The following is a 12,687-nucleotide window of genomic DNA, read 5'->3' as shown; positions in this document are numbered from 1 at the left end:
GGAGGGAGATGGAGAGAGGGAGGTATGGGGAGAGAGATGGAGAGAGGGAGGAGGAAGGTAGGGGGAGATGGAGAGAGGGAGGTAGGGGGAGGGAGATAGAGAGGGAGGAGGAAGGTAGGGGAGGGAGATGGAGAGAGGGAGGAGGAAGGTAGGGGAGGGAGATGGAGAGAGGGAGGTATGGGGAGAGAGATGGAGAGAGGGAGGAGGAAGGTAGGGGAGGGAGATGGAGAGAGGGGGGGGTGAAGGGGAAGAGCATTAGAGTAGCACTCAATTTCATACCAAATTGTAAAGCATTTACTAAAGAACATTTACAACCAACATGTCTGCTTTTAGGGGTTAGCATTTGAAAAAATCTCCATTGCAGAAGCCACAAGACTAACCACTAAGACAATAATTAAAATGCACCACTGGCCTCACCCACTCCCTCTGTTCTCTTCTACTAATGCCTGGCCTGGGAACAGCTCTCACCACTCACTCTGTTCTCTTCTACTAATGCCTGGCCTGGGAACAGCTCTCACCCACTCACTGTGGTTAGTGGTTAGAGTGGAGGGGCGGCAGGTAGCCTAGTGGTTAGAGTGTAGGGGCGGCAGGGTGGCCTAGTGGTTAGAGTGGAGGGGTGGCAGGTAGCCTAGCGGTTAGAGTGGAGGGGCGGCAGGTAGCCTAGTGGTTAGAGTGTTGGGGCGGCAGGGTAGCCTAGTGGTTAGAGTGGAGGGGTGGCAGGGTGGCCTAGTGGTTAGAGTGGAGGGGTGGCAGGGTGGCCTAGTGGTTAGAGTGGAGGGGTGGCAGGGTGGCCTAGTGGTTAGAGTGGAGGGGTGGCAGGTAGCCTAGTGGTTAGAGTGTAGGGGTGGCAGGGTGGCCTAGTGGTTAGAGTGGAGGGGTGGCAGGTAGCCTAGTGGTTAGAGTGGAGGGGCGGCAGGGTAGCCTAGTGGTTAGAGTGGGGGGCGGCAGGGTAGCCTAGTGGTTAGAGTGGGGGCGGCAGGGTAGCCTAGTGGTTAGAGTGGGGGGCAGCAGGGTAGCCTAGTGGTTAGAGTGGGGGGCGGCAGGGTAGCCTAGTGGTTAGAGTGGAGGGGCGGCAGGTAGCCTAGTGGTTAGAGTGGAGGGACGGCAGGGTAGCCTAGTGGTTAGAGTGGAGGGGCGGCTGGTAGCCTAGTGGTTAGAGTGTTGGGGCGGCAGGTAGCCTAGTGGTTAGAGTGGAGGGGTGGCAGGGTGGCCTAGTGGTTAGAGTGGAGGGGTGGCAGGGTGGCCTAGTGGTTAGAGTGGAGGGGTGGCAGGTAGCCTAGTGGTAAGTCGCTCTGGATAAGAGCGTCTGCTAAATGACTTAAATGTAAATGTAGGGGTGGCAGGGTGGCCTAGTGGTTAGAGTGGAGGGGTGGCAGGTAGCCTAGTGGCAGGGTAGCCTAGTGGTTGGTTAGGGTAGAGTGGGAGTGGGGGCGGCAGGGTAGCCTAGTGGTTAGAGTGGGGGGGCAGGGTAAAGTGGTAGCCTAGTGGTTAGAGTGGGGGGCAGGGGCAGGGTAGCCTAGTGGTTAGAGTGGAGGGGCGGCAGGTAGCCTAGTGGTTAGAGTGGAGGGGTGGCAGGTAGCCTAGTGGTTAGAGTGGAGGGGCGGCAGGGTAGCCTAGTGGTTAGAGTGGAGGGGGGCAGGGTGGCCTAGTGGTTAGAGTGGAGGGGTGGCAGGTAGCCTAGTGGTTAGAGTGGAGGGGCGGCAGGGTGGCCTAGTGGTTAGCAGGGTAGCCTAGTGGTTAGTGGTTAGAGTGGAGTGGGGGGCAGGGTGGCCTAGTGGTTAGCAGGTAGCCTAGTGGTTAGAGTGGAGGGTAGCAGGGTAGCCTAGTGGTTAGAGTGGGGGGCGGCAGGGTAGCCTAGTGGTTAGAGTGGAGGGCGGCAGGTAGCCTAGTGGTTAGGTTGGCAGGTAGCCTAGTGGTTAGAGTGGAGGGCGGCAGGGTAGCCTAGTGGTTAGAGTGGAGGGGCGGCTGGTAGCCTAGTGGTTAGAGTGGAGGGCGGCAGGTAGCCTAGTGGTTAGAGTGGAGGGGCGGCAGGTAGCCTAGTGGTTAGAGTGGAGGGGCGGCAGGGTAGCCTAGTGGTTAGAGTGGAGGGGTGGCAGGTAGAGTGGATCCTAGTGGTTAGAGTGGAGGGGCGGCAGGTAGCCTAGTGGTTACAGTGTAGGGGCGGCAGGGTAGCCTAGTGGTTAGAGTGTAGGGGTGGCAGGGTAGCCTAGTGGTTAGAGTGTATAGGCGGCAGGGTAGCCTAGTGGTTAGAGTGGAGGGGTGGCAGGTAGCCTAGTGGTTAGAGGGGAGGGGCGGCAGGGTAGCCTAGTGGTTAGAGTGGAGGGGTGGCAGGGTAGCCTAGTGGTTAGAGTGTAGGGGCGGCAGGTAGCCTAGTGGTTAGAGTGTAGAGGCGGCAGCGTAGCCTAGTGGTTAGAGTGTAGAGGCAGCAGCGTAGCCTAGTGGTTAGAGTGTAGGGGTGGCAGGGCAGCCTAGTGGTTAGAGTGTAGGGGCGGCAGGTAGCCTAGTGGTTAGAGTGTAGAGGCAGCAGCGTAGCCTAGTGGTTAGAGTGTAGAGGCAGCAGCGTAGCCTAGTGGTTAGAGTGCCTAGTGGTTAGAGTGTAGAGGCAGCAGCGTAGAGGCAGCCTAGTGGTTAGAGTGTAGGGGTGGCAGGGCAGCCTAGTGGTTAGAGTGTAGGGGCGGCAGGTAGCCTAGTGGTTAGAGTGTAGAGGCAGCAGCGTAGCCTAGTGGTTAGAGTGTAGAGGCAGCAGCGTAGCCTAGTGGTTAGAGTGTAGAGGCAGCAGCGTAGCCTAGTGGTTAGAGTGTAGAGGCGGCATGTAGCCTAGTGGTTAGAGTGGAGGGGGGGCAGGTAGCCTAGTGGTTAGAGTGGAGGGGGCAGGGTAGCCTAGTGGTTAGAGTGGAGGGGGCAGGTAGCCTAGTGGTTAGAGTGGAGGGGCGGCAGGTAGACTAGTGGTTAGAGTGGAGGGGCGGCAGGTAGCCTAGTGGTTAGAGTGGAGGGGCGGCAGGTAGCCTAGTGGTTAGAGTGGTTAGAGTGGAGGGGCGGCAGGGTAGCCTAGTGGTTAGAGTGTAGGGGCGGCAGGTAGCCTAGTGGTTAGAGTGGAGGGGCGGCAGGTAGCCTAGTGGTTAGAGTGGAGGGGCGGCAGGTAGCCTAGTGGTTAGAGTGGAGGGGGGGCAGGTAGCCTAGTGGTTAGAGTGGAGGGGCGGCAGGTAGCCTAGTGGTTAGAGTGGAGGGGCGGCAGGTAGCCTAGTGGTTAGAGTGGAGGGGGGGCAGGTAGCCTAGCGGTTAGAGTGGAGGGGCGGCAGGTAGCCTAGTGGTTAGAGTGGAGGGGCGGCAGGTAGCCTAGTGGTTAGAGTGGAGGGGCGGCAGGTAGCCTAGTGGTTAGAGTGGAGGGGCGGCAGGTATCCTAGTGGTTAGAGTTGAGGGGCGGCAGGTAGCCTAGTGGTTACAGTGTAGGGGCGGCAGGGTAGCCTAGTGGTTAGAGTGTAGGGGTGGCAGGGTAGCCTAGTGGTTAGAGTGTATAGGCGGCAGGGTAGCCTAGTGGTTAGAGTGGAGGGGTGGCAGGTAGCCTAGTGGTTAGAGGGGAGGGGCGGCAGGGTAGCCTAGTGGTTAGAGTGTAGGGACGACAGGTAGCCTAGTGGTTAGAGTGTATAGGCGGCAGGGTATTCTAGTGGTTAGAGTGTAGAGGCGGAAGGTAGCCTAGTGGTTAGAGGGGAGGGGCGGCAGGGTAGCCTAGTGGTTAGAGTGTAGGGACGGCAGGTAGCCTAGTGGTTAGAGTGTATAGGCGGCAGGGTATTCTAGTGGTTAGAGTGTAGAGGCGGAAGGTAGCCTAGTGGTTAGAGGGGAGGGGCGGCAGGGTAGCCTAGTGGTTAGAGTGTAGGAACGGCAGGTAGCCTAGTGGTTAGAGTGTAGGGACGGCAGGGCAGCCTAGTGGTTAGAGTGGAGGGGCGGCAGGGTAGCCTAGTGGTTAGAGTGGAGGGGCGGCAGGGCAGCCTAGTGGTTAGAGTGGAGGGGCGGCAGGTAGCCTAGTGGTTAGAGTGGAGGGGCGGCAGGTAGCCTAGTGGTTAGATTGGAGGGGTGGCAGGTAGCCTCGTGGTTAGAGTGGAGGGGCGGCAGGTAGCCTAGTGGTTAGAGTGTAGAGGCAGCAGCGTAGCCTAGTGGTTAGAGTGTAGAGGCAGCAGCGTAGCCTAGTGGTTAGAGTGTAGGGGTGGCAGGGCAGCCTAGTGGTTAGAGTGTAGGGGCGGCAGGTAGCCTAGTGGTTAGAGTGTAGAGGCAGCAGCGTAGCCTAGTGGTTAGAGTGTAGAGGCAGCAGCGTAGCCTAGTGGTTAGAGTGTAGAGGCAGCAGCGTAGCCTAGTGGTTAGAGTGGAGGGGCGGCAGGGTAGCCTAGTGGTTAGAGTGGAGGGGCGGCAGGTAGCCTAGTGGTTAGAGTGGAGGGGCGGCAGGTAGCCTAGTGGTTAGAGTGGAGGGGCGGCAGGTAGCCTAGTGGTTAGAGTGGAGGGGCGGCAGGGTAGCCTAGTGGTTAGAGTGTAGGGGCGGCAGGTAGCCTAGTGGTTAGAGTGGAGGGGCGGCAGGTAGCCTAGTGGTTAGAGTGGAGGGGAGGCAGGTAGCCTAGTGGTTAGAGTGGAGGGCGGCAGGTAGCCTAGTGGTTAGAGTGGAGGGCGGCAGGTAGCCTAGTGGTTAGAGTGGAGGGGCGGCAGGTAGCCTAGTGGTTAGAGTGGAGGGGCGGCAGGTAGCCTAGTGGTTAGAGTGGAGGGGCGGCAGGTAGCCTAGTGGTTAGAGTGGAGGGGCGGCAGAGTAGCCTAGTGGTTAGAGTACATATTACAGGTTATTGACACTTTTCTATTTTTACGTGGGGGACTTTTATTTTGTACATTTTTTTAGTTCGTTGAACTGGAAGTACTTTAGTTTGTTTACGCTCATGAAAATATGTATCTTAAAAATAGTTTTCACGTGTTTGGAGCCTGAGACCGGACGTAGTGGTACTGATCCAGCAGACCTAGACCCTGTCTCACTGAACCAGCCAAGACGTAGTGGTACTGATCCAGCAGACCTAGACCCTGTCTCACTGAACCAGCCAAGACGTAGTGGTACTGAACCAGCAGACCTAGACCCTGTCTCACTGAACCAGCCAAGACGTAGTGGTACTGATCCAGCAGACCTAGACCCTGTCTCACTGAACCAGCCAAGACGTAGTGGTACTGATCCAGCAGACCTAGACCCTGTCTCACTGAACCAGCCAAGACGTAGTGGTACTGATCCAGCAGACCTAGACCCTGTCTCACTGATCCAGCAGACCTAGACCCTGTCTCACTGAACCAGCCAAGACGTAGTGGTACTGATCCAGCAGACCTAGACCCTGTCTCACTGATCCAGCCAAGACGTAGTGGTACTGATCCAGCAGACCTAGACCCTGTCTCACTGAACCAGCCAAGACGTAGTGGTACTGATCCAGCAGACCTAGACCCTGTCTCACTGATCCAGCAGACCTAGACCCTGTCTCACTGAACCAGCCAAGACGTAGTGGTACTGATCCAGCAGACCTAGACCCTGTCTCACTGATCCAGCCAAGACGTAGTGGTACTGATCCAGCAGACCTAGACCCTGTCTCACTGAACCAGCCAAGACGTAGTGGTACTGATCCAGCAGACCTAGACCCTGTCTCACTGAACCAGCCAAGACGTAGTGGTACTGATCCAGCAGACCTAGACCCTGTCTCACTGAACCAGCCAAGACGTAGTGGTACTGATCCAGCAGACCTAGACCCTGTCTCACTGATCCAGCAGACCTAGACCCTGTCTCACTGAACCAGCAGACCTAGACCCTGTCTCACTGATCCAGCAGACCTAGACCCTGTCTCACTGAACCAGCAGACCTAGACCCTGTCTCACTGAACCAGCAGACCTAGACCCTGTCTCACTGATCCAGCAGACCTAGACCCTGTCTCACTGAACCAGCAGACCTAGACCCTGTCTCACTGAACCAGCAGACCTAGACCCTGTCTCACTGATCCAGCAGACCTAGACCCTGTCTCACTGAACCAGCAGACCTAGACCCTGTCTCACTGATCCAGCAGACCTAGACCCTGTCTCACTGAACCAGCAGACCTAGACCCTGTCTCACTGAACCAGCAGACCTAGACCCTGTCTCACTGATCCAGCAGACCTAGACCCTGTCTCACTGATCCAGCAGACCTAGACCCTGTCTCACTGAACCAGCCAAGACGTAGTGGTACTGATCCAGCAGACCTAGACCCTGTCTCACTGATCCAGCAGACCTAGACCCTGTCTCACTGAACCAGCAGACCTAGACCCTGTCTCACTGAACCAGCAGACCTAGACCCTGTCTCACTGATCCAGCAGACCTAGACCCTGTCTCACTGAACCAGCAGACCTAGACCCTGTCTCACTGAACCAGCAGACCTAGACCCTGTCTCACTGATCCAGCAGACCTAGACCCTGTCTCACTGAACCAGCAGACCTAGACCCTGTCTAACTGAACCAGCAGACCTAGACCCTGTCTCACTGAACCAGCAGACCTAGACCCTGTCTCACTGAACCAGCAGACCTAGACCCTGTCTCACTGATCCAGCAGACCTAGACCCTGTCTCACTGAACCAGCAGACCTAGACCCTGTCTCACTGATCCAGCAGACCTAGACCCTGTCTCACTGATCCAGCAGACCTAGACCCTGTCTCACTGATCCAGCAGACCTAGACCCTGTCTCACTGAACCAGCAGACTTAGACCCTGTCTCACTGAACCAGCAGACCTAGACCCTGTCTCACTGATCCAGCAGACCTAGACCCTGTCTCACTGAACCAGCAGACCTAGACCCTGTCTCACTGAACCAGCAGACCTAGACCCTGTCTCACTGATCCAGCAGACCTAGACCCTGTCTCACTGAACCAGCAGACCTAGACCCTGTCTCACTGATCCAGCAGACCTAGACCCTGTCTCACTGAACCAGCAGACCTAGACCCTGTCTCACTGATCCAGCAGACCTAGACCCTGTCTCACTGATCCAGCAGACCTAGACCCTGTCTCACTGAACCAGCCAAGACGTAGTGGTACTGATCCAGCAGACCTAGACCCTGTCTCACTGATCCAGCAGACCTAGACCCTGTCTCACTGAACCAGCAGACCTAGACCCTGTCTCACTGATCCAGCAGACCTAGACCCTGTCTCACTGAACCAGCAGACCTAGACCCTGTCTCACTGAACCAGCAGACCTAGACCCTGTCTCACTGATCCAGCAGACCTAGACCCTGTCTCACTGATCCAGCAGACCTAGACCCTGTCTCACTGAACCAGCAGACCTAGACCCTGTCTCACTGATCCAGCAGACCTAGACCCTGTCTCACTGAACCAGCAGACCTAGACCCTGTCTCACTGAACCAGCAGACCTAGACCCTGTCTCACTGAACCAGCAGACCTAGACCCTGTCTCACTGAACCAGCAGACCTAGACCCTGTCTCACTGAACCAGCAGACCTAGACCCTGTCTCACTGATCCAGCAGACCTAGACCCTGTCTCACTGAACCAGCAGACCTAGACCCTGTCTCACTGAACCAACAGACCTAGACCCTGTCTCACTGAACCAGCAGACCTAGACCCTGTCTCACTGAACCAGCAGACCTAGACCCTGTCTCACTGAACCAGCAGACCTAGACCCTGTCTCACTGATCCAGCAGACCTAGACCCTGTCTCACTGAACCAGCAGACCTAGACCCTGTCTCACTGAACCAGCCAAGACGTAGTGGTACTGAACCAGCAGACCTAGACCCTGTCTCACTGAACCAGCAGACCTAGACCCTGTCTCACTGAACCAGCAGACCTAGACCCTGTCTCACTGAACCAGCAGACCTAGACCCTGTCTCACTGAACCAGCCAAGACGTAGTGGTACTGAACCAGCAGACCTAGACCCTGTCTCACTGAACCAGCAGACCTAGACCCTGTCTCACTGAACCAGCAGACCTAGACCCTGTCTCACTGAACCAGCCAAGACGTAGTGGTACTGAACCAGCAGACCTAGACCCTGTCTCACTGAACCAGCAGACCTAGACCCTGTCTCACTGAACCAGCCAAGACGTAGTGGTACTGAACCAGCAGACCTAGACCCTGTCTCACTGAACCAGCAGACCTAGACCCTGTCTCACTGAACCAGCCAAGACGTAGTTGTACTGAACCAGCAGACCTAGACCCCGTCTCACTGAACCAGCAGACCTAGACCCTGTCTCACTGAACCAGCAGACCTAGACCATGTCTCACTGAACCAGCCAAGACGTAGTGGTACTGAACCAGCAGACCTAGACCCTGTCTCACTGAACCAGCAGACCTAGACCCTGTCTCACTGAACCAGCCAAGACGTAGTGGTACTGAACCAGCAGACCTAGACCCTGTCTCACTGAACCAGCAGACCTAGACCCTGTCTCACTGAACCAGCCAAGACGTAGTGGTACTGAACCAGCAGACCTAGACCCTGTCTCACTGAACCAGCAGACCTAGACCCTGTCTCACTGAACCAGCAGACCTAGACCCTGTCTCACTGAACCAGCAGACCTAGACCCTGTCTCACTGAACCAGCAGACCTAGACCCTGTCTCACTGAACCAGCAGACCTAGACCCTGTCTCACTGAACCAGCCAAGACGTAGTGGTACTGAACCAGCAGACCTAGACCCTGTCTCACTGAACCAGCAGACCTAGACCCTGTCTCACTGAACCAGCAGACCTAGACCCTGTCTCACTGAACCAGCAGACCTAGACCCTGTCTCACTGAATCAGCCAAGACGTAGTGGTACTGAACCAGCAGACCTAGACCCTGTCTCACTGAACCAGCAGACCTATACCCTGTCTCACTGAACCAGCCAAGACTTAGTGGTACTGAACCAGCAGACCTAGACCCTGTCTCACTGAACCAGCAGACCTATACCCTGTCTCACTGAACCAGCCAAGACTTAGTGGTACTGAACCAGCAGACCTAGACCCTGTCTCACTGAACCAGCCAAGACGTAGTGGTACTGAACCAGCAGACCTAGACCCTGTCTCACTGAACCAGCAGACCTAGACCCTGTCTCACTGAACCAGCAGACCTAGACCCTGTCTCACTGAAGCAGCAGACCTAGACCCTGTCTCACTGAACCAGCAGACCTAGACCCTGTCTCACTGAACCAGCAGACCTAGACCCTGTCTCACTGAACCAGCCAAGACGTAGTGGTACTGAACCATCAGACCTAGACCCTGTCTCACTGAACCAGCAGACCTAGACCCTGTCTCACTGAACCAGCAGACCTAGACCCTGTCTCACTGAACCAGCCAAGACGTAGTGGTACTGAACCAGCAGACCTAGACCCTGTCTCACTGAACCAGCAGACCTAGACCCTGTCTCACTGAACCAGCCAAGACGTAGTGGTACTGAACCAGCAGACCTAGAGCCTGTCTCACTGAACCAGCAGACCTAGACCCTGTCTCACTGAACCAGCCAAGACGTAGTGGTACTGAACCAGCAGACCTGGACCCTGTCTCACTGAACCAGCAGACCTAGACCCTGTCTCACTGAACCAGCAGACCTAGACCCTGTCTCACTGAACCAGCAGACCTAGACCCTGTCTCACTGAACCAGCCAAGACGTAGTGGTACTGAACCAGCAGACCTAGACCCTGTCTCACTGAACCAGCAGACCTAGACCCTGTCTCACTGAACCAGCAGACCTAGACCCTGTCTCACTGAACCAGCAGACCTAGACCCTGTCTCACTGAATCAGCCAAGACGTAGTGGTACTGAACCAGCAGACCTAGACCCTGTCTCACTGAACCAGCAGACCTATACCCTGTCTCACTGAACCAGCCAAGACTTAGTGGTACTGAACCAGCAGACCTAGACCCTGTCTCACTGAACCAGCCAAGACGTAGTGGTACTGAACCAGCAGACCTAGACCCTGTCTCACTGAACCAGCAGACCTAGACCCTGTCTCACTGAAGCAGCAGACCTAGACCCTGTCTCACTGAACCAGCAGACCTAGACCCTGTGGTACTGAACCAGCAGACCTAGACCCTGTCTCACTGAACCAGCCAAGACGTAGTGGTACTGAACCAGCAGACCTAGACCCTGTCTCACTGAACCAGCAGACCTAGACCCTGTCTCACTGAACCAGCAGACCTAGACCCTGTCTCACTGAATCAGCCAAGACGTAGTGGTACTGAATCAGCAGACCTAGACCCTGTCTCACTGAAGCAGCAGACCTAGACCCTGTCTCACTGAACCAGCAGACCTAGACCCTGTCTCACTGAACCAGCAGAACTAGACCCTGTCTCACTGAACCAGCAGACCTAGACCCTGTCTCACTGAATCAGCCAAGACGTAGTGGTACTGAACCAGCAGACCTAGACCCTGTCTCACTGAACCAGCAGACCTAGACCCTGTCTCACTGAACCAGCAGACCTAGACCCTGTCTCACTGAATCAGCCAAGACGTAGTGGTACTGAACCAGCAGACCTAGACCCTGTCTCACTGAACCAGCAGACCTAGACCCTGTCTCACTGAACCAGCAGACCTAGACCCTGTCTCACTGAACCAGCCAAGACGTAGTGGTACTGAACCAGCAGACCTACGCTCATTTACCACCTAAGATTTTTCCCCCCACAACGTGGCCATTTTTTGTCCGGGACGGTTAAAATCGTAAGGTTTGCAAAGGCCTTATTAAAGAAGGCGACCCTTAACAATAGGCCCTATATGGATCCCCAGTGTCTAGTAGTGAGTGTAACCCCTACCGAAGGTAGCCAGCTCAGGGTCCTTTTTGCCCTTGACCAGGGAGGCTGGAGGATTGATCCACACCAGGGTGGAGTGGAGGAGAAGATCTCCCATGGATAGATCGGACACCTGAGACATACAGAGACGTTTACATTTCTGGTGGAAATGCTATTTAAAGACTTACATTAGGATATATTTGAATTATAATACAATTTTGTTAGAACATGAAAAATCTGGGATTTACATAGACTTTAATACATTATTGTTCTAAAGGACTATAAATCATGAAAATGTGTGTTAAAATAAATGTACGGTGATGAGCGACCTCCTTCCGGTCGCCGGTCGTCTCGTTGATGAGCTGGTCAAACACGGCTCCGTATTCCTCATGAAGTTTCTGCATCTCATTGATGTGACTGGCCACCTTGTTCATGGCCTTCATCGCAACTGAGGAAGACGAGGAGAAAAGCAGAGGTTACGAAACCGTGACAACGCAATGCACCCCAGCACGCACGCACGCACACACCTCCCTCCCTCCTACAGCTCTCTCAGTAGTAGTGGGTACTATAGGACACACCCCTCCCTCCCTCCCTCCACACACACACACACACACACACACACACACACACACACACACACACACACACCTCCCTCCCTCCCTCCCTCCCTCCTCCTACAGCTCTCTCAGTAGTAGTGGGTACTATAGGACACACCCCTCCTCCCCTCCCTCCCCCTCCTCCTTACCATTCAGGTGATAGTGTTCCTCACTGTCCGGGTCCGTCAGTGAGTATAGCTCTCTCAGTAGTAGTGGGTACTATAGGACACCCCTCCCTCCCTCCCTCCCTCCCTCCCTCCCTCCCCCTCCCTCCTTACCATTCAGGTGATAGTGTTCCTCACTGTCCGGGTCCGTCAGTGAGTACAGCTCTCTCAGTAGTAGTGGGTACTATAGGACACACCCCTCCCTCCCTCCCTCCCCCTCCCTCCCTCCCCTCCCTCCCTCCCCCTCCCTCCTTACCATTCAGGTGATAGGGTTCTTCACTGTCCGGGTCCGTCAGTGAGTACAGCTCTCTCAGTAGTAGTGGGTACTATAGGACACACCCCTCCCTCCCTCCCTCCCCCTCCCTCCTTACCATTCAGGTGATAGTGTTCCTCACTGTCCGGGTCCGTCAGTGAGTACAGCTCTCTCAGTAGTAGTGGGTACTATAGGACACCCCCTCCCTCCCTCCCTCCCTCTCCCTCCCCCCTCCCTCCCTCCCTCCCTCCTTACCATTCAGGTGATAGTGTTCTTCACTGTCCGGGTCCGTCAGTGAGTACAGCTCTCTCAGTAGTAGTGGGTACTTCAGGATCCTCTGGATGGGTTTGATCAGGTAGGACTCCAGGGTTGAAGAGTGTTGCTGTTTCGGGTTCCTCTCTGCCAGGAACGCCTTGAAGTCTGCATCTGTCTTAGCTGGACCACAGACAATACAGAAAGGATAATTATCTTTACAACAAGGACATGGCCATGAACCCCCCCCAGCCCCCATAGTGTTAGACGAGAGAGCCAGAGAGAGACAACGTGAGACAACCGTACAATATAATATTGATGTTCTTCCAGCACGAGCGAATGTGAAAGGAGAACTGGACCTTTTTACCTCAATATACTTCAATATTATATTGTCTCACGTTGTCTCTCTCACTGACTGACCCTGACAGTGAAGAACACCTGAATGGTAAAGAAGGAGGGAGGGAGGGGAGGGAGGGAGGGAGGAAGGAAGGAAGGGAGGGAGGAGGAGGTAAGTAGGGAGGGAGGGAGGTAAGTAGGGAGGGAAGGAGGGAGGGAGGGAGGGAGGGAGGGAAGGAAGGAAGGAAGGAGGGAGGGAGGGAGGGAAGGAGGTAAGTAGGGAGGGAGGTAAGTAGGGAGGGAAGGAGGGAGGGAGGTAAGTAGGGAGGGAAGGAGGGAGGGAGGGAGG

At 55.5% G+C, this 12,687-nt stretch overlaps 1 protein-coding gene across 1 annotated transcript in view; it reads right to left on the bottom strand.

Moving 5' to 3' along the window:
• tiam1a (TIAM Rac1 associated GEF 1a) overlaps positions 1-12,687 on the bottom strand; it is a 264,051-nt gene that overhangs the window by 15,283 nt on the left and 236,081 nt on the right. The window contains 3 exon segments of the mRNA XM_065004978.1: positions 10,762-10,870; positions 11,067-11,185; positions 12,006-12,185. Coding sequence (XP_064861050.1) covers positions 10,762-10,870; positions 11,067-11,185; positions 12,006-12,185 — 408 coding nt within the window.

This window comes from Oncorhynchus nerka, linkage group LG19, assembly GCF_034236695.1.
Source record: "Oncorhynchus nerka isolate Pitt River linkage group LG19, Oner_Uvic_2.0, whole genome shotgun sequence".
Taxonomy (NCBI): domain Eukaryota; kingdom Metazoa; phylum Chordata; class Actinopteri; order Salmoniformes; family Salmonidae; genus Oncorhynchus; species Oncorhynchus nerka.
Note: the sequence above shows the minus strand (reverse complement) of the source record. Positions and strands in the feature narration are given on the sequence as shown.